We start from the raw sequence: 22643 nt of genomic DNA on the forward strand, positions 1-22643 counted from the left end.
TCGAAAGGAGTTTAAGATGATCAAGATTTCAGTTGAATGTTTATTCATTCTTTTGATAAAGGAGTTTTCTTTTTCTATAATTTTTTTTGGGGTTAAAAGTTTTTTCTATTCATAATTTATAAGGCCCTCCCTTAGTAATTTCTGAATATTGATTCAGAATTTGTTATGTTCAGTTTATAATTCATCATATTCAACTTATAAAAGATGATGTTCAATGTTCAATGTTCAATGTTCAATGTTCAATTTATAACACAAAAAATTCAACTTTATAAAACAATGATATGTTCATAAATAAGAACACTTTTGTGTGATGTTCAGTTTCTCAAGTCTTATGTTCAAATTATACCGAATTATGTTCAACTAGTTAAAAATTTTATGATTTTCCGGTAGGAAGGAAAAGGTTAGTTTGAGGCAATTTATGTGTTATATTTTTATTATTATAGCACATACGATTCACCTTATGTTCAATGTATTAGATCATATGTTCATTTAATCATTACATATGTTCAATAATGAACTTTGAACTAACCATTCTCCAATCTAAACAGAAATACAAAAAGAAACTTAAACGCCAAGTACTTAAGAAAGTGACGTAAGATATTACTCGTAAATAAGATGTTCAAATGTATTACATATTGATATTCGACGAATAAAATATCTATAATCGTTATATCAAACTATTTATCAAAAATGGCCATAATCTCATCATAGAGCGATACACGAACATCAAGAGAAGTAGACAATCCCGCTATTGAGAGTACCTTCAAAAGGAACCACATGAAATTAATAAAGATAATGAATAATATATTAAGACAAAAAAAAATCTTCAAATATACCTTATTAGCATAATTTAGAGCATACATCGAATATATTACTTTCTTTTTCTTAGATTGAGATCCAAATCCACCCTAAAATGTACTAAAACACAAATTGAAGTGAAATGTTCAAAACATGACACACAATGTTCATAATTAAGACAATACATGTTCAAATACTTACACAAAATATTACAAAGGATTAACAACACCCGGTAATGCTCTCTTACCACATATTTCTTTCTAGATATTACAAAAATAGAAATGTTCAGTTTCTCAAGTGTAATTTTCTTGACCACTATTACTTCTTTGCATACTGTTAAAAACAAAGGTAAAAAGGATGTTCAGTTATAATTGTACATTGTACATATATTAACATCACATGTTTATTATCTGAAAATAAAATAGGTTTATACTAATAACTTAATAGCAACAACAAAAATGTTCACATATAATATAATAATGTTCATACCTTAACACTTTATGTTCAAAGACGAATAAAATTAGTTTCGTATAAATTTAAAACAAAGACATTCATGTTCAGAATATAAGTGATTCATGTTCAGAATATAAGTGAGATATGTTCAGAATTATTGTAAACAGATTTTACCTAAAACATGTCTGGCCATCCACAACTTCTACTTTCTCAATATCCATCATCTTCGCATCATCACTATTTCCAAAACTCACCTCTTCATTACTCCTAAACAAGAACAAGAGAACACATCAAACATCAGACACATTTCAATCCCCAATTTCGTCCTCCGCCACAAAACCCAACCTCAACAATGCATAATTATGATAGGAATCTCATATTAACAACAAAAATAAAAAGGAAAATCAAAAAATTATCCCCAAAACAAGATAATGTAGGAAATGATTATAAATCAGGGGCAATTTAACGAAGAACAGTTAAACACCCATCATTATAAACTAAAATCATATTAAAAAAAAGGGTAATAGCAATACTAAGAAAACAAAATGCGGATTTACTCCACTTAATTAGCTAGAAATTAAAGTTTTCAGACTAGCAAATTGAATAAGAAGAGAAGATTAAAAGAAAAATTAGCGAAAAGATAAACGGAACTGAACAAAAATACCTTGGGGTGATTAATTGCTGCAAAATTATCATAAACAAATCTGAAAAGGGAAGAGGAGAGGGAATGATTTGAAAACAAGCTTGATAAAAGAGAAAAGGGAAAAAAAAGAACACAGAGTCAGGCGCTAAAGAAGAAAGGGGAGATTGCCTCTAAAACTGCATAAACGGCGTCGTTGAAGGTAGTATGCACGCTGAGCTGCGTGCATACCTATCCAGCCAAAAATTTGGGGGAAGGGGGAGCAACAGCTACATGAAGCCGGGCCAATGTGGTATGTTGGGCCGCCTGCATGGGAGAGGGAGAAGGGGAATTCAAGTGTGTGAGTTTGTTGGAAGATGGAGTAATTATACGATACCCTTAGTATATTTTTAGGGTGTTACTATTTGTCGCCCATTTTTACATATATCGCCCACCTTTTCTATAAGGAAATTACACTCTTATCCTTCCTACCTACCAACCCACCCTTTACCCCTCTTCTAACTCCATTCCGGTGGGCCCACCCCCTCACCCCTCCATTCCTGTCGGTGCAGCTCCGTCACTGTCACCACAACCATAGGCGTCGTCATTGGCGATTCCCTCAAAAAAAGTAATTAAAAACGTAAATGGACGACGGTCTTCCTGCAGCTTTTTTCATTTGGATAAATTATTTATTGATTATATAATTAATAAATGACTTTTTTAAAAAACAACCTATTTAACAATAAATTATTAAAAACATAATAAAAATATTGGTTAAATAATATTACCTATAATAAATTTGACAAAGTCTTAGTTAAGGTACGCGTAATAACAAAAATGAAAAAAACACGGAATAGGGCTGAGATCCCTATCTTGTCCTAGGGTGAGAATTGGGGTGGGAACCCTATTCCGTGCTATGGATTGGACCAAGAATGATAAACACGGAATGGGGCTGAGATTCCTATCTTGTCCTAGGGCAGGAATTGGGATACAAGCCCTATTCCGTGTTTGTGGATAGCGACAAAAATGATAAACATGGAATAGGGTTGAGATCCTTATTTTGTCCTAGGATGAGACTTGGGAAAGGACACTACAAAAAAAAGCTCATATAGCGACGGACCAAATCCGTCTCTAAATTGGTCAAATCCGTCGCTATGTGTGCTTAGGGACGGATTTAGGGACGGATAACGTCCGTTACTAAAAACCTTGTCGCTAATTCAATTTAGGGACCGATTCCATAAAATCCGTATCTAATATTTAGAGACGGATTTATAAATCCGTCCCTAAATTTAGGAACGGATTCAAAAATCCGTATCTAATATTTAGAGACGGATTTTTGAATCCGTCCCTAAATTTAGAGACGGATTTAAAGACGGAATTTGAATCCGTCTCTAAATTTACAAGTAAAAATAATTGCAACCTATTGTTAGATGTTCGGTTCAACTCGGTCCCATTACCGGTTCGAAATCTCGCTTAGGTCAACCCGGTCCAGCTTTGCAAGGGGAAGGGATAAGGGGAATCGAACTTGTGACCTCAAAGTCACGAGGAGAAACTCTAACCAACCACACCAAATACAACTTGTATTCTTCTATGTGTGAAATTGATAATAAGTAAAAGAAATATTAGAAACGGATCTAGAAAATCCGTCTCTAAACTAGGGACGGATTTAACATTCCGTCTCTAAATTAGGGACGGATTTAAAATCCTATCTCTAATTTAGAGAATTTGCTAAAACACATTAGGGACATATTTTAAAATTCGCTCTCTAATTTAGATCTAACTTTCTACGAAGAGTCTATGAGAAATTGCTAGTGGATTTTAAGTTTTGAAATTGCTAAAAAACATTAGGGACGAATTTTGAATTCCGTTCCTAACTTAGAGACGGATTTTGAAATCCGTCCCTAACTTAGAGACGGATTTTGGAATCCGTCCCTAACGTAGAGACGGATTTCAAAATCCGTCCCTACCTTAGAAACGGATTTGAAATTCGTCCCTAAATTAGAGACGGATTTTGAAATCCGTCCCTAAATTAGAGACGGATTTATAAATCCCTCGATAAAAGTATCGACGGATTTCCAAAATCCGTCTCTAAATAAATTTAGAGACAGATGTTGAATATTCCGTCTCTAAATTAGAAACGGATATAAATCCGTCTCTATATATCCGTTGCTATACGAGATTTTTTTTGTAGTGGGAGCCCTATTCCGTGTTGGGTAATGGTAACGACAAAAAAAGATGGAATAGGATTGAGATCCCTATTCCATTCCTAGGCTGGAATAGGGCCAACATTCCTATTCCTACCTAGGAATGAAATAGGGTTCTTAGCCCTATTCCATGTAAAACACGGAATAAGGTCAAGATCTCTATTCCGTGTTTTACATGGAATAGGGTTGAAATTCCTATTCCATACCTAGGTAAGAATAGGATTTCTAGCCCTATTCCGTTAAAAAAACTACATTTTTTTTTCTAACATGTAACTCAGCCGTCGACGATGGTGGAGGCGACATCCCTTCTACTTGACCCGACGAGGAAGCATTTAACTTCTTCTTGGGACCTTTTTCAAACTCGTTCATGGTGTTGCGCCAACGTTGGTGGGTAGAAGTGGTGGATGACGGTGGATGGCGCCGGTGGGAATGAGGTGGAGATATTATGGAAAGTAAAAGTGATGTATGAGTTGGGGTGGAGTTTGGGGGTGGGGTGTGGTGTATAAGGGTAATATCGGGTTTTCACCATTGAAAAAGCGGGCGACATGTGTAAAAGCAGGCGACGAATAGCGTGGCATTATTTTTATTAGTGACAATTATACTTGGAATAGGGGGACGCTTTCCCTTTGAATCAAAAATAAATAAATTATCTCTTATTAGGCTTTCGGTTTTCTTGGTCGTCCAGGAAAGAAATATTCTAATTTCTTCGAAAATTAGACTATTTTCGACCCGTCTTCTTGTTTTCTCTTCATGTTATGTTTTGTTTTTTTTGTTGGTTTCATTTCCGTTGGTTTGCTCCCAATTTATTCTTTTTAGGGTTTCAATAATTGGGAAGGTGATTTGGATTCATACAGGTTTAGGGTTTATCATCAACTCGTCGATCGGAATAATTTGTATGCAGATTGTGAATGACTCTACTTGGAAAGGTGTGAAAACATCGAAAATCACTGCTCGCGTCAAGTTAGAAGCGGTATGAACTGTGCAGCCTGTGCTTTAAGACGGAGAAAAGTAATTGTTGTGATGGTATCAGTTAAATATTTTCTCTAAATCGGTGATATACAAATCTATTTTATTATTGGAGATATGTCATTCTACCCTTAAAAAAAACAAAAATACTTGGAAAATGGGTGATGTTTGTTAGTGACTTAAAAGGTGCACTCAATTGCTTCATCAGCTAAAGAAATAAGTTGATAACGTGAATAGTAAACCATATGTGCTGAATTATTAAGCCACCAAACTGATATGATGAATTAATAAGCCGTTAATGACGCTTTTAATAATCATTGTCATCACATAATCACAGCAACTACTAATAATATAATGAAATGGGCGTGCAAAACACGTTCTATTATTTAAGTGTTAATTACCAACAGATGTTCTAATCACATCAACTTACTACTGAAAAAAGCTTAGGAAAACTTTTAAGTCTTTTCAAAGGAGTATAGTGATGCCCTTTTTTGAGAAAGAGAAGTAAAAGATACTAAATCACCAAAGTTTATGTTTGTGTGTTGAATTATTATTGCTATTTCATTATATTATAATTTTTGAAATATTATTGCTATTTACAAACTCCGTATTATTGTAAATTAGATTAAGTCCCGTGCGTGCACGGATATTCGAAATTATTATTTGATTATATTTTTTGTAAAATATTTAAATGAAATATTTATCCCTTAGATATAAATCGTAATTAATAAAAAATATTGAACGTACTCATTTAATCATCTAATATAAAATTTTCGCCCTACTACGTATTATATAATTTATATGTTGAATGATAATTTGACCAAAATATTCGTTATGTTTAATATGTTAATTTGACCAAAATACCGAGTAAATATATTTTCTATAATTGATGCGGAGTATGTCGATTTGACTAAAATATTACCAAAATCGTCTCATACTATCATATTTTATAATCTTATTTTTTCCATAAATAAACATTTATAAAAAGGAGAGAAAATAATATAATAAATAAAAATAGATATTTTTTTTAGGAAAGAGATTTTTAGCGCAGGAAAATTTTAGCCCTGAAAGTGGCATGTGTCATTCTTGATGTCTGTTTTAGTATAATGTAATAGATAGACAAGGGATACGCAAAACTTAAAAGATGAATCTGAAATGAATAATGCGTCTCTTCTCATCCTTGAAAGTTTAAAACTTGGGGACCAAAAGGATTTCACTAAGATCACGGAATGCATTTTGTGCAATCATGAAAGCTTCGACACCAAGGTTATAACTTGTGAGTACTTGACGAGGAATGATGAATCCATCTCAATTCTCATAGCTATGTAAAAAGAATATATATATATTTTTTTAATAGGTAAGAAGAATGAACCCTAACTGAACCAGCACCTAGCACAGGTTAACCAGTCTAGCTCCGCAGGTCATCGCTTGAGCCACTTCAAAGCATTTGGCAGTTGATGGGGCTCGAACTTGTGACCTCCAAGTCACAAGATGAGTTCCCCACCAACTCCACCAACTTATGTTGGTTATGTAAAAAGAATATAATTTCGTCATTTTCAAAACATGATTTCCGAATACACACAAGGGCTTTTTCCTCTGATCAGATGATTTACTAACTCAACTCTTAACATAAGTTTACCATGAGTCAGTCAGGTAGATACACATTATTGCTACTACTGCAAGCCTGCAACAGGAATACAGGATGACTGATCTGAATAAACCACCACCACCACCACCAGCAGCGACAGGCCGGTTTTGCACCCTCCGGATATCAAATTATGTTACACAGCCTTCCATCTCAAGTCTCAACCAAGTTCGCACAAATGCACACAATGAAAATATAACTATCAGGGGAACAAGAACCAAAGGAGTAAGCAAATTGAATAAGAATGCACCTCAAAACTTGAACAGAAAGAATTAACATTTGACACTACGGGGGAAAAAATAATCACTGTACAAGGACAACATTAGTTTCTGCACACATCCACTAACCTACATAATTCACACCAAACAACTACCCTTACACAAAAAGAGTAATGCTAATACACAATTAACAAAATGCAACTAACTATGAAGAATTATTTCAGGACTGATTCTTTTTCGAACCAAAACATTTGAACTTATCTTTGGCGGCTTCTGCCTCCCTTTGGTACTCCTTGAATGCAAACTCTTCCTGCTTAACTGCGCAAGGCACTTTACCTTCACTATAGCACTGATTACACAAACTGAAGTGAGCTTTCAACTCCTTAAACCGAGAACCAATTATTGGGTACCGGCAAACTGCACACACATAATGGCTATGCCGAACTCTATCACCAGTCTCCAGTTTTACCAGAGTGGACAAAATACCAAAACCGAATTCAGGGTCATCAAACATCACAAGAAACTCTGTTAAAGACACCATAGAAGTATCTGTCTCCCCATGAATTTCTAAAATCTCACTCGACCCTTGTACAGGAAAGTAGATGGCTCTTAACAGCTTCATATATCTTGAGGCATCAGATTTTCTGAGCTGCCCATTCCCTTCATTGACAGGCCGATACAGAAGAGCTTCAAATGCAACACGTTTTCTTTTATCCAGAGAACCACCGCAAATGGGAGCTATGATTGCATAAAACATACCAATGTCCACCCTAGACAGTCCAGAATCATCTAAAACAGAAAGGATTCTTTCATTTATAGCTTTGATTGCTTCTTGAAATGTCTCAGGTTTCAAGAAACCAAGCAGCCTACGGAGTATACCTTCTAGAGCATTCTTGCGTATGGATTTCTCTGGAATACCAGTACCAGAGAATGACAAGGGCACATCACTATCACTGATTTCCCTCATCAAAAGATCCACATCACACCTACCCAATCTCGACAGTCTCTGAAAAGCCCTGATCTCAAGGGCAGTTGCCAACTCCTGCCTAGAGGTTGTCCTTCCACCCAGAGTCTTAAATTTCAAGGGTTCAACAATGGTGAAAGAATTCTCCCCATTTGTACCTCCATTAGCCTTAACTTTCTTCTTATGCAATTGCTTCATATGAGCAATAGCATCATGCACCTCAACCCTATTTGTCATCTTCAAGGCTTCCTTCATTGCTTTCTTAGCCTCATCAGATTCACCAGCACCCAACAAGGAAACCGCCTTATTGAGCTGAGCTCGCCAATGGTTTGGCCACAATGTTAAAACCCTAGTATACATCTCTGAAGCTCTCTGATACCTCCCCATATCCATATAAAGCCCTCCCAAGTTATACAAAGCATCAACATGACCTGGTGTCAAGTCAATTGCCTTCTGAAACTCTACAATAGCTCTCTCATCATCCCCTAACGCGTGCAAAGCCGAAGCCAAATCACAATGTGCATCGGCATAATCAGGTTTCATAAATATAGCCTCTTCCAAGGCTTTCACAGCTGCCCTATACTCCCCTACCCCAAATAGAGCACTACCCAAAAGCTTTAAAGCCCTATAATGAGTAGGATACAAAATAGCAGCTTCTCTATAATGTTCACAAGCACTTAAAACCATACCTTCTGCCTCGAGGGTAATGCCCAAATTGACATGAATTTGAGGGAGCAAATAAGCCCATTGATTCCCACCAGTTTCAGCTGCTTCCAAAGCCAATTGAAACTCTTCTTTTGCTTCCCCGAATTTCCCCAATGCATAAGCACAATTCCCAGCCCTAAAATGTGGTCTCACATCAACTGGTTGCAACTCACAAGCTCTCTTAAAACTCACTAAACCATCCTTAAAAAGCTGATGTTCATACAATACCCTACCAATTGCCATATGCCCATCAAATGCTTCCTCCCTTGACCTTGCCCCGTCCGCCTTCGCCCTCAAACCACCCAATTCTTTCACAAATGCAACATAATCATGCCCTGACTCCACCCACTTCACCCTCTCCGAAATCTCTGAAGACGACGGCCCAAATTCCCTCGACCACCCGGCATCAGAATACATATCCGAATTATCATTCTTTATTTTCCCATCTTTCATTTGCTTCGTCTTCAACCTCTTCACCAATATCTCCAAATCATCCACCAATTTCCACGTCTCATCAAATACAATCCCATGGTTCGGCGACGCCGCCCACGCCGCTGTCCTCTGCTTCTTCTGAGGCTCCATTGCTCGATCATCAGCCACCGAAGAAGTCGAAGCTTCCACAATTGAACCCTCACCTTCGCCGGCAACCAAATCAAGATTCAAAGCTTCAAAATCACGATCAACATCTCCAGCACCATCATCATAAGTTCTCAATAATCCATCAAAAGTTAAACCCTTATCCCCATCAATAAATTCGCCGTAAGTCCGAAAAACCTCGTCAAGAATTGCATTGATTTGTTCGTCGGAGAACTTAACCCTAGGGTTTACAGCAACGACGAGACCCGCCATTTCAGCTCGATTAAGCCCCCCATCTTTATTCAAATCGAATTGCTGGAAAATCCGCTTCACTTTCTCTAATCTCGACCCTCTCGTCGCCATTGTCGGAAACTAGGGTTCGGTTTTGATTTTTCTAGGGTTTCAAAAAAACCCCAAAAAAAAAATTGATTCACAACTAAGGAACCATAAATAGGAGAGAGAAAATGGGATAAAGGGGGTGCTTAAATTTCTGGGTTTTGCTCTTAAAATTATAAAATGATGGGAAGATGATTTCAGCACTAGTAGATCTGAAATGAAAGGTATGAATTTTTGGGAGGAGAGAGAAATTAAAGGCAACTTTTTTCCCTTTTTCTTTTTCTTTTTTGTTTTATTTGGGTTTAATCGTTTATTTTTCTCTCTCTTTTTGAGTGAGTCTTTTTCTTACACTGTGTTTTTTCTGGTGGAGAAATGATGATGGTGATTGGTGATGGTGGTGGGGAAGAAACAATGGAGGAGAAGGGACATGATGAATTGGCAATTTCTTTCAGCACTGAATTTCCATACAAAAGAACTACTCGTATTCAGTTTACTAATTCGCACTAAAAAAAAATTGTATTTCATATTTCCTTCAATATTGCTTAGATGCAATAATTTCCAAAATACGTCACTTTATAACTTATTTCCCACAATACTGTTCATTGTCCACATCAGCTAGGTAAAAAGAAAACTAATTTTTTAATCCGGTTTAATTTGAAAACGCCAATTGGGTTTAGGGGGAAACCGACATTTGATTTGGCGGTTTCACTGGGTAAACCGCTAACTCAAATGGCGGTTTGTCATACATTAACAAACAAAAAAAAGTTTGTAATTCATGGTAATCTTGATAATAAATCAAACAAACCTAAACATAATCTTGATAATAACAACATCAAACAAACCTAAACATCAATTTCTACACAATAATTAACAATTAATTTCATACATACATAAATTTTTGTTTTAAAAAGGGCAATTACCGGTTGGCAGCCACCGCTACTGGTGGTTCCGCGGTTGTAGAGGGTGAGACGTGCGACGCCCTTCACAACAGCAACATCGACGCCCTTCACAGTGGCAAACCAACGGAGATGCGGCGGTAGAGGGGAAGAAGTGTCGGAAAAATAAAGGGAACGTCGGAGGCAGAGGGGAAGAGGAATGTTCGTTTGCTTTTTTAATTTGAAATCCAATACCCAATAACACAATACCCAATTTCAATAGCGGTTTACTTGTTGAACCGCTATTTCAGTTGGCGGTTTGTTGCTGAACGATTAAAAAAAAACTGAACGAGGTTACTGGCTGACGTGGACGGTAGAGTGAGAATTAAATAAAAATATGGCGTATTTGGGAGTTTACGAATCTTCGAGCATTATTGAAGGAAATCGCTCAAAAAATAGGGTGCTGGAATTGCAAAATAAATGAAAAGAATTGCATTTTGGAATTTACTAGATTTAAGCCTGTGCGATGCACGACTTTTATTAAATTACTAATTAAAAAAAAATCAATTTGCTTCTCATAGTTAAATAGGAGAAATTGACGTATAATATGTTCTATGAAATGTTTTGCGATCTTTTGCAAGAATTTGGGTTTGTAAAGTGACGTATTTATGGAATTATGGTTATTATAAGTGATGTCTTTATGATTCTTATGAGACATGTCCAGCATAACTATCGTGCATATTTTTAATTTTATTTTTCTCTCTCGTTTCTATAGGGGTAAACTTAAAGTTTTTGTAGTTATATCTTGACTTAAGTTATGTTGACATGAGAGATGGAGTTATTGTATCTAAAATTCTATCCGTAGATAATTGTTATGATAATGATAAATAACAACGAATGTGTAGAGTGTAGGTAAAGATATTGATATAAAACTCAAGTTCATATTTTTATCATATATGCACATGGGAACTCGATCCACCAATTGTCTGTTGATTCAATAGTGATTGGGTCTGAACTTAGTAGGGAGTACCGCATGTTCGATCCCCCAAAACAACAGTTGTTAGGGGACATAAACCTATCCACCCAGTACTCGCCTCGAATTTGGATTAGCCCTAAGGGCGAATCAGGTGATAACACACAAAAAAACATGGCACCCGACCCGAACATGCTCTTGTTTGTGCAAAAATCATTGATATGCATACAAAATAATAAATTTGAGTCAAACGAACTAACCATAACTTGTCAAACATTAGAGTGCAACAAATATGTCGAAATATGATCAAATGATTATAAGTCCAATAAATACCACCATGATTTGTCCTCTCGTATATACTTGTAGGGTAAATTATATATCAAATGTACTTAACATTATGTGGTTGAGCTTGACATATTAATTTAGTAGTGGTTTGTAACAGCAATAAAAATATCAATAATGGAGGGTTTGGGATGACCTTCCATGAAATAGCTTTCAAGCAATAAATGCAACTTTAGTCTCCAATCTTACTCATGCTAAGGTAAAGATCGCCGTGCCTGAAGTAACTAACAAAGTTGAGCACTATGAAGTCACCAGAAACACAATCGTAAGAAAATGCATAACTTTGATAAAATGAATTGAATTAATCTCGTCGAAAATATCCTTATAAAGTCTGCTACTTTATTTATAGGCCCGAGTAACAGAATTGTACAGGATAACAAACAAACAATAACGCCTGTACAAGCAAACCAAGCCACGACACGAGCCTATTAGTTGAATATTTGGATCCCTAATGAATTCGGGACAATAAAGCTCGGTAGCAACACGATGGGGTGAATTAAAATCAAAAGAGTGGAGAGAAGAGGGGACAATAACAAGCAACGTATCATTCACAACTCCTTCCTCGGGTTGCTGTTTATGATGAAGTTTGACAAAAGCTTGATTATTGATCAAATTGTACCAAGTTTTCAAAACACACTTGAGGCTTTGATAAATCTGCAAAATAAATAAAAAAAAAAGTGGATTTTGTATTCGATCACTATAACATATTTCCTCCGTCTTTTAATGCTCGCAACGTTTGGACTTTTGCCACTAATCATATAATCTACTTTGACCATTCTTAGTGTTTTTTATATAAGATAAAACATAGTCATGTTAGATCTTGTTAGATTCGTCTCAATGTGATTTTTCAAAATATCAACTTTTTATAATTTTTGCATAAAGAGAATTTAAGATATAAATGATCAAAGTTGTGCATTGACATGCGTGAAACTAAGGAACGTTGAGAGTATTAAAAGACGGAGGAAGTATAATACTACGTAAAACAATACATATTAGTTAGCATCATATAGAGTATGGTATTTGACTCTCAGTGGAACTTATTTCTTATCATCTTTTATAGAGTTTTCTTATTTGATTGGTCTCAATATTTACTTTCGTAAGATCAACTTTTTATAATTTTTACAAACAAAAATTAGAGATATTAACATAACATTGATAAGCGTGAAAAGGTAAACCGTCGCATTATTTCGAAACATTTACCGCCGAAAGAAACACCGATTCTTAAATGGACTTGGTCCACACTAAGTTGGTGTGGACCATGTCTAAAAGAAGGTTAATACCCTTGTTCCTAATTTATTTTGGCATGTTTGTTATGATTATTATGAAGAAAAAAAAATCAAATTGGTGTATATAGTTAATACATGTTGCGCTTGAATAATATGATTTAAAGTCACATTAACTTTTAAAAATATAGGTTACTATGATACAAAAAAATAGTTACTATATCTAAAAAATTTGGTGGTTAATTAATTAAAGGAGTTATATGAACAGTAAAGGTCATTATGTATATAAAAAAGGTGCTAGAGAAAATTATTGGTTTTGGGTCCACACTAATATTATTGTGGACCAGGTCCACGCAAGAATAATCCCGAAAGAAAAGTAAAAAATGATTGATTTAGTAACTTCCATATTTCCCTCCAAAAATCATGAATGAGTAACCCTTCTTCTCTCCTCTCTTCCTCCTCCGCCACCTACATTGAAGACAAACAGGAAGAACATGATTTTTGAAAAATCAAGAAATGAGAAATGCAGCTCAACCCACCATACACTTCGCCCGCAACAATTCCCCCCACATAGTAGATGTCCGGGCCTTAGCCAACCGCTATGCCGCCGCGCTCCAACAATGCTTCCCGCCGAGCCCCGCCTCTTCCCCCCTTGCTCGGACCATCCATGCCCACATGGTAACCTCTGGGTTCAACCCACGAGGCCATATTATTGATCGCCTGATTGATATCTACTGTAAATGTAACTATCTTGTGTATGCACACCATGTGTTCGACAGAATTCCTCAACCAGATATTGTAGCTAGGACAACTATAGTCTCTGCATACTGCAATTTGGGGAACATGAAGGAGGCAAGAAGGATTTTTGATGAGATCCCGCTTCGTATTCGTGACGTTGTCTGTTATAATGCTGTGATCACTGGGTATAACCATAACAATGACGGTGTTTCTGCAATTCGATTGTTTGGGGATATGTTGAGGGATGGTGTTAGGCCTGATCATTTTACTTTTAGTAGTGTTCTTAGTTCTTTAAGTTTGATAGCAGATGATGCAAGGCAGTGTTATCAGCTGCATTGTGCCGTTGTGAAGTCTGGATCAGGGTGCTCTACATCGGTGTTGAATGCACTTATATCACTCTATGTGAAGTGTGCATCTTCTCCCTTTGTGGATTCTAGTTCTTTGTTGAGTGTAGCTCGTGAGCTCTTTGATGCGATGAAAGAGAAGGACGAGCTGACATGGACTACAATGATTACAGGGTATGCGAGGAATGATGACCTTGATTCAGCGCGAGAAGCTTTTGATTCAACGGGTGAGAAGGTTGTGGCTGTGTGGAATGCAATGATCTCAGGTTATGTGCACCATGGTTTGTATCCAGAGGCATTGAACCTTTTTAGACGGATGAATGTTGAAGGAATTCAGCATGATGAATATACATATACAAACGTTCTTGGAGCCTGTGCTGATTCTCGTATGTTTAGGCATGGAAAAGAGATACATGCTCGGATTTTGCGTAAGGTAGCAAACATAAAACAAAGGGCTGAAGTCCAATCTTCTATAAACAATGCACTGGTGACATTGTACTCTAAATGTGGAAGAATTCGTGAAGCTAGGCATATTTTTGAGGAGATGCAAGTAAGAGATATAGTTTCCTGGAATGCAGTATTGTCTGGTTATGTGACTGCTGGCCAGATTTTGGAAGCTAAAGATTTCTTCAACAAAATGCCGGAGAAGAACCTTCTGACTTGGGCTGTGATGATAGCAGCATATGCACAAAGTGGTTTAGGAGAAGAAGGCATTAAGTTACTTAATGAGATGAGAATGGAAGGATGTCAGCCGTGTGATTATACATTTGCCGGGGCAGTGACTGCCTGTTCGAATCTTGGAGCACTAGAACAGGGAAGGCAGCTTCATGGTCAAGTAATTCGCTTTGGATATGAGTCGAGCCTTTCAGTGGCAAATGCACTGATAACAATGTATGGAAGATGTGGTGTGGTTGAGGATGCCGACTTAATGTTTGCCACCATGTCTTCTGTAGATTCTGTTTCTTGGAATGCCATGATTGCTGCTTTTGGGCAGCATGGGAATGGCGGTCAAGCCTTGGTACTCTTTGAGCAGATGCTTAAAGCTGGAATACTACCTGATCGGATTACATATCTCATTATTCTCACTGCATGTACCCACTCTGGGTTGGTCCATGAAGGGCAGCATTATTTTCATTCCATGCATCAATACCACATTTCTGCTGGAGAAGACCATTATGCAAGGATGATTGACCTGTTTTGTCGAGCAGGAAAGTTCCACGAAGCTGAGGAATTTATCAGTAAAATGCCTTTCGAGCCAAGAGCACCTATCTGGGAAGCTCTGCTTTCTGGATGCCGGATTCATGGGAACTTAGACCTTGGTATAAAAGCTGCTGAAAAGCTCTTGGACTTAATTCCACAACATGATGGTACCTATATACTGTTGTCAAATATGTATGCTGCAGCTGGACAGTGGGTTGATGTGGCAAGGGTTAGAAAGTTGATGAGAGAGAGAGGGGTGAAAAAAGAGCCTGCTTGTAGTTGGATAGATGTCGAAAATAAGGTTAATGTATTCTTGGTAGATGATACTTCACACCCAGATGTACAAGAAGTGTACGACTATCTTGAGCAATTGGGACCAAAATTAAGGGAACTGGGATATGTTCCTGATACTAAGTATGTGTTACATGATATGGAGTCAGAACAGAAGGAGCACAGTTTGTCTACTCACAGTGAGAAACTCGCAGTTGCTTATGGGCTCTTGAAGCTTCCTGCTGGAGCCACAGTTAGGGTGTTTAAGAACCTCAGGATATGTGGGGACTGCCACAATGCGATCAAGTACATTTCCAAAATAGTACAGAGAGTAATTGTTGTGAGAGATGTCAAGAGATTTCATCATTTTAGGAACGGTGAATGCTCTTGTGGTGATTACTGGTAAACTGGTTTTTGTGAGATTCAGTAATAACAGCAAGAATGAGTGGAAGTTGAATATGGAGTCCAACCAAAGTGGGTTTTTTCTTTCGAACGTTGAATTGTTGATGTCATGTGCCTGAAAATACTCAGCAAAATCAAGAATAAATTCCCCATGGTGGTAATGTTTAACACTCATGTGGTGGTTTTCTACTAGAACTTTCTCAGTGTTAACTGGATAATTGGGCGCATATAAAAGATTCTAAACAGGGAATTCTTTTAAGGGTGCTGGAGAAAGTGCTTAGGGCCCTATAAGTGGTGATTTTTGGTAAACTAATTTTTGTGAGCTCCAATGATAACTGTAAAAACGAATGAAATTGAATATGGACTTCTACTAAAGCAAGGTTTCTTGGGAGAGTAGAATTGTTGATGTAGTCTACCTGGAAATGCTCGGCAAAATCAGGAAGAAATTCCACATGGTGGTAACATGCAAGAATTCTATGTGGTGGATTTCTGTTAGAACTCTCAGTGTTACTTGAATAATATGCGTATATCAAAGCTTCCAAACATTGGGATATATTTTAAGATTAGTGGAGAAAAAGTACTTAAGGGGCTACCAGTGGGTTGCTATTCCGTTGCTCTTACTGACAACTTGGTTACAGTTCAATGTAGCTCGGTCCTGGCCACACAAAGGTTCTATGAAGGTAAATCTGCTTCTGTCCACCTCCACAACACAGTCTTGCACCACTTGCTTGTGACGCAAGTTCATAACTAGGTATGGATGTTTCAATTGACACCTGATCAGTTTGTTGCTGATGTTATTGGATTTTTTTCAAATACAACTTCATGGCCATTGTGCTACACCAAAATACAGGTTACTTTATTCCATTGTCATATAAGAGGATCTGAATCCGATTAAGGAACTTTCAGGTTATTGGTTATTTTATAAAAATAAAACAATTGCACCATGAGAAATTTTTTCTCCATTGTAGTTCTTTTCAAAGGCATATCTCAAAATTTTCAGTGTATTGTATTGTATTGTCCACTTCAAAAAAGTTTCTTAACAACTCTGAAGCTGTATGTCTAATGTCTTTCAGAGATCTTGCTGGTCTTAAAATTTTGTTGTGCAGTTGTCTTGGTAGTTAGGGATCATAGTGAATAGTTTTTCTGTCATTTCACATATCAAGAGACTTTAGCAGCTGTATCAGTTAATTATGGATCTTCAGTATAACATAATATAACACATTGGAATGCCAATGCCTGGCATTATGAAATGATGATTTTTTTCGTCTTGGTGAATCTCATGATAGCACGAGCTTCAAGTTTAAATTGAAGATTTTGCTGAGTGCTAGCAGTGTCTCTGGCTCAACTAATCCATTTTCTCTGTTGTTATACTTCGTATATGAGTTAAAATATTTGTTGTTTTGAAGTATTACATCATCATTAATGTTTATAGTCCCTGTAGAGGTTCCTGCTCAAGACTCTGTAAGTAGTATACGGGCTGACACTATGATAACGTAGGTTTTTTTTTTCTCATTAGATCATTGAACTGAGGTGCGACAACCTTCTAAAAATTTGACAATTTGGATAAGAACCATGGATAGTTATATGAGCTGATATTGATTTGGTCGGAGAAGTTTTGAAAAGCTGTACAAGAATGTTTAAATCTTAGAGGATTCTATCAGGAATTTCAATGGTGGTGAAATGGGCACCGAGATCTGCAATTACTTCATGTGGTTTGTAGTTATAGAAATATTCATTCACCTTGAGGATTAATGTTGTACAACTTGTCAACAATTGCAAGTTCATAATTATAAAAGGTTACTTTTCTGCTATTCCAGTTTCCTGCAGGTCTTATGAGTTGATTCTCTAATCTCTATGTTTTACATTATACTTCATTCATACATTGTTGTCATGATGATGAGTGAGGAACTGAAAGTTCTAAGAGAGTTTTCATTGGAAAAAGAGTAAAGACTCTAGTGAGGTTCTCGGATATAAAATAAATAGCAATTTCTTTGGGCCAAGAGGTTAGATATTTTCGCTATTTTACTTCTCACAAGGTGTTCAGCAGTATTTGCTAGTTGACACTTTATAACTTGTATGCAGAATTTTGCTTGGCGGACGGGGAATCCATGCCACAAGAGATCTGGAGATAGCATTTCTGAAGATATCATCTCAACATGTCGATATCAATCTCAAGGTGTATTCCTATCTCGCAGTTTGTTTTTTTAACCAGAAAATTGAATTGTTTGACGGAACAAGAAACTTGTAGTAACCTCATTAGACGACAGATAAACTATCAGCTCCAGGGTGTAAACTGAACAGGTAAAGTTTATTAGTTAACGATTTAACTGTTTAACTGAGCAGAAAGTTGAAGCAGTCTCAATAGATCTCTTAAAGAATTTCATAGAATGCCTGACATTGAAGTAGGAATATTCAATTGAGGACTTTCTTAACAAATACTCCGTGAGTTGTCTTCATGTTATGTGATACATATCCTATTAGAAATATGGACAGCTATGTGCTGTTAGGAAATTCTGAACTATTAGAAGTATATGTTGTTTAAGGTATCCCTTAAATATACTCGTTCTGAACCATATTGATTGCACACTCGCTTTCATTAGTTGTTTTATGGTTTTATCTATCAATTTACACTCTTTTCTCTCTCCAACTCACACTTATATGATTATATGAACTTATCTCTCTCCAGCTCCACACCTTCTCTTTGGTTTTCTTTCTATGCCTGTTTTTTTAAGTCTCCGTGCCAAAGTCGAGTTCGGGAATTTTTTTTTTGACAAGATGTATTAAATCTAATTCAACAGACTACATATAGTTTGATGATACTTGTCTAGAATATTTTACTAACTTAAAATATATGATGTGTTGCACAGGGGAAACTTTAGAATCACTTCTGCTTAAAGGGCTTACCATTTTCTATTCTAAATCATATACTTCGTAAGAAACATGTGGGTAAACAACATTGATTCCAGAACTAAAAAACTGTTTTTCTTAAGAATAGGAAATACACCATTATTGTAGTCTGATTTTCCACTAAGAAACATAATTAAAAATGCCCTACTTTATGAAAATCTTTGGATTATTGACCATATCTATTATTTGCATTATCTTGCACAATCATGATATATATTCTTTGCTCACTACTGGAATTCCTCTATACATAGGAGGTTTTTGTGTGACCCTTTGGCATCTATCTTTTCCTCATATTAGCTCTTGCATGTAAACAAAAATATGGCATGGGGAAAGGTCAAACAAAGTCTTAGATGGGTGGTGAAATCAAAGAAGAATCGTGTAAGTGAAGAGCAGTTGAGGATGATTTTCATGGCTCATGACAAGAACGGCGACGGCCACCTTGATAAGAAAGAGTTGAAGGAGGCATTTCGTGTGCTAGGAGCTCGTATACCTTGTTACAGGGCTGGTCGTGCTATTTACTACTCAGATATAGATATGGATGGAGCTATTAATGAGGATGAGATTGACCACCTTGTTTCTTATGCTATCCATTATGGTTACGCTTTCAGTTAGCTTCACTGTTACACTACAATATATAGATTGTTTAGTAAGCTGCATTTTTTGCAGTGTAAGAGATTATAGGAAGGTTGTTATTTAGGCTGGGAAAATCTTGTATTAGACAATCTCACAGTAACATATAGTGAAACTTGGGTGGCTCTTTCTATTTGATGGGGGTAATTACCATCTTTATGGTAAACTTTTGATGTGTCACACTAAGTTAGTGCGAGACTGTCTCACCTAGATTTTCTCTTTAGGTTCTTATCTCCAGTTTGCATTAGCTGTTATGTATCTTGAACCAAAACATCGATGCTTATCGTAATTATCTGACAAGCAAAATAGATGTTTTTTCTATTATTACTTCTTGCAAGGTGAAATCTTAAGTATTTCAGCATATTATTTAACAGTTGACCATTCTATAACTTGTATGCAGAACTTCTGATGGGAAAGTCATGTGCTCATGTCAAAAAAGACTGGAGATTACATTGCCGAGGATATCATCTCGACATGTCAATCTTTCTGAAGGTGTATTCCTAAACTTCCTATATATCTCACAATCAAAGATCTTTTTTTGCCAGAAAACTGAAATGTTTGGTAGCAGAAGAAACTTATAGTAGTCTTATTAGATGGCAGGTCAAACTAAATTCGTACTATCTGAACTGGTAATCAATTATAATCAGTACGATCTGAACTGGTATAGAATGTTTTTTTTTGACAGAGCAGGAATTTTTAGTAGTCACAGTAAATTTCTTATAAAATGTCATGGAGTGCCTAACCAAAAAGATGACAGAATCCTATTCTGCCACTGGTACTAAAACAGTAGTACTGAGGCAATTGAGGAATTTTAAAGAGCAAGTAGTCTTCATGTTATGTGATGCACAGCCTAATATAGAATCTTGTACAGCTGTTGGAAAATCCTGGAAAGAATATTTGGTAGAGCTCATAGGGTGCCCTTCTTTCTCTCTCTCTCTCTGTTTCTTGAACAACATAATATTCCGGTGGTACTGAGTATGGTATTTCTTTGCACACTTGCTATTTTTGGTTTGCCCAAATTGATTGCACACTACAAATGAATTTTAATTCTCCTTTTTTTCTCTTCATCCCTACACTTTTCTCTTTGGGTTTTCTCCGTTTCCTCTATTCTTTGTCTCCGTGCCAAAGCCCAAAGGCAAGTATAGAAAACTATATGAGATAAGAGGGAATATTAATACTGATTGACACTTGACAGTATAGTTTGATAATGCATGTGTAGAATATTAACTAACTAAAATATATATGTATATTGCTGAGAAGGAATTTTTGAATCACATCTGCATCTGCAGGTATACCACTAGCTATTTTAAAACCACATCTTAGAAACACGTGGGTAAAGTATAACGATATTGATTTCATAGTTGCTTTAACTCTTGTAACGATTTGATCTCCTCTGTCATCTGAAAGGATGAGTTAGGTCGTTCCTATGCTGGAGTATTTGTTTTCTTATATAAAAAAACAAGATTCCAGAACTAAATCTGACATTATGTTAGCTTGGTCCTCTGACTGCTTGCTATACACCATTGATATTGTTTACATTTTGACTGGCCAGTGGCCACTAAGAAACTTGATGAAAACTGTGCAACTTTATGCACATCTATAATTATGGACCATACATTTTTATCTACATTATCTGTTGCCTAACCATGATGATACAGTAGATTCCTTGCTCACTACCGGAATTCCTTTCTATATATAAGAGCTTTTAGTGTGGTCCTTTAGCATCACATTCTCTTGATTGATAATACTGCATTTGGTAGTTTTAAAGTGAAAAGATGGGAAATCCATGGGGGAGGCTCCAGAAAGCACTGAAATGGGTGGTGAAGCCAAAGAAAAAGCGTCTTAGTGAAGAAGAGCTGAGGATGTTCTTCAAGGCTCATGACAAGAATGGTGACGGTCACCTTGGTAAGGAAGAGTTAAAGCATGCATTTCGTGCTCTTGGAGCTCGTCTTCCTGGTTACAGGGCTGGTCGCGCTATTCATTACTCAGATATAGATATGGATGGAGCTATCAATCAGGATGAGATTGACCACCTTGTTTCTTATGCTATCCAATATGGTTATACTTTGAATTAGCCTTTTCTTTTGAGGTTAATTACTGGTAAGCTGCATTCTACAGTATAAGAGGTTATACTGTTATAGGAAGGTTTTTAATTTTTTAGTTTCGGAAAATAAAATATATTACTGTATGAGATTGGAATGACACTTTTTTATTTAAGTTAGTTTCTTCACTCCTTAATGTATTGGCAGTCATGAATTTTGAATCAAATTATTCATGTTTACCGTCTCAAGGAAGGATACTAGTTCTTCCTTATATTAATTGTTAGTTGGATATTGAAAGTGGTCATTGTTTGTTTCCTCAGTTTCAATCTGTCTGTATTCAGAGACATGCCAAACTCAATCCTTCTCTTCAGATGCTTTACGGTTTACCTTTAAACCTTTACACTTTTGTTTTGCGATGATGCAAAATCTTTGACTTTGATATGCAATAGCTCTACCAATGAAGTCTTCGTCCAGTGGTCCTGTGTGGCTCTTTGCATCAAAAATAAAATAAAATATACAATAGCTCTTGATGCTTGCGTTACGTGCCAACATTTTTCAGAACTTTTGTTCATACACATTAAATACTTTTTTTTGACAGGAACAATAATCCAACACACTTTATATGTTTCTTTTAACAATTTAAAAATTAAGGATATTATTTACTCTGTATATTTTACATGGACATTAAAATGCTCAAAAGTTGACTTATATACTAGAGATTAAAATGCTCAAACATACAAGAAGATTACACAAAAGATATACTCCATCTGTCCCTTAATACTCGCACCGTTTTGATTTTTTACACTATTCACATAATTCACTTTGACCCTATTTTATTTCTAGTATATGAAAACAAATGTTAGTATATAATATGTTGTTGACTTCGTCTTAATATATATTTTCAAAATATTATATTTTTATAAGTTTTTATAATATGTAGTTAAAGATATTGATGGTCAAAGTTGTGCATTGACAAGCGTGTCCAGTCAAAACGGTGCGAGTATTAAGGGACGGAGGGAGTACAAAGGATTCGATTTGAACCAGAACATCTATTATATACTTCCTCCGATTATTTTTATTTGCAACACTATGTTTTTTTACGCTTGCCAATGCATATCTTGAACAATTAATATATTTAATTACCGATAAGTAAAAATTATAAAAAATTGATTTTCGCAAAATATGTATTAAGACGAATTCTAATAAGATTCCA

The 22643-nt window shown here is 36.1% G+C and overlaps 2 protein-coding genes across 3 annotated transcripts; one reads left to right on the top strand and one right to left on the bottom strand.

Annotated features, from left to right (window-relative positions):
- Window positions 1-6943: 6943 nt before the first annotated feature.
- Window positions 6944-9979, bottom strand: LOC110788645 (uncharacterized TPR repeat-containing protein At1g05150). The gene has a single exon (XM_021993281.2). The coding sequence runs from the start codon at window positions 9509-9511 to the stop codon at window positions 7124-7126; it is 2388 nt and encodes a 795-aa protein (XP_021848973.1). The 5' UTR covers window positions 9512-9979; the 3' UTR covers window positions 6944-7123.
- A 3309-nt stretch (window positions 9980-13288) lies between these two features.
- On the top strand, window positions 13289-21749 carry LOC110788643 (pentatricopeptide repeat-containing protein At1g25360). Of its 2 annotated transcripts, XR_008928308.1 has the most exons (2): window positions 13309-18027; window positions 19789-21749. XR_008928308.1 is itself a non-coding variant. In XM_021993279.2 (1 exon), exon 1 carries the CDS (start codon window positions 13414-13416, stop codon window positions 15853-15855), a length of 2442 nt encoding a protein of 813 aa, XP_021848971.1. In that variant the 5' UTR covers window positions 13289-13413; the 3' UTR covers window positions 15856-16004. The 2 variants fall into 2 exon arrangements, 1 of the variants encoding a protein (XP_021848971.1); XM_021993279.2 differs by lacking the exon at window positions 19789-21749 and having other exon boundaries at window positions 13289-16004.
- Window positions 21750-22643: the final 894 nt, after the last annotated feature.

The sequence above is a fragment of the Spinacia oleracea genome, chromosome 2 (assembly GCF_020520425.1).
Source record: "Spinacia oleracea cultivar Varoflay chromosome 2, BTI_SOV_V1, whole genome shotgun sequence".
Classification (NCBI taxonomy): Eukaryota; Viridiplantae; Streptophyta; class Magnoliopsida; order Caryophyllales; family Amaranthaceae; genus Spinacia; species Spinacia oleracea.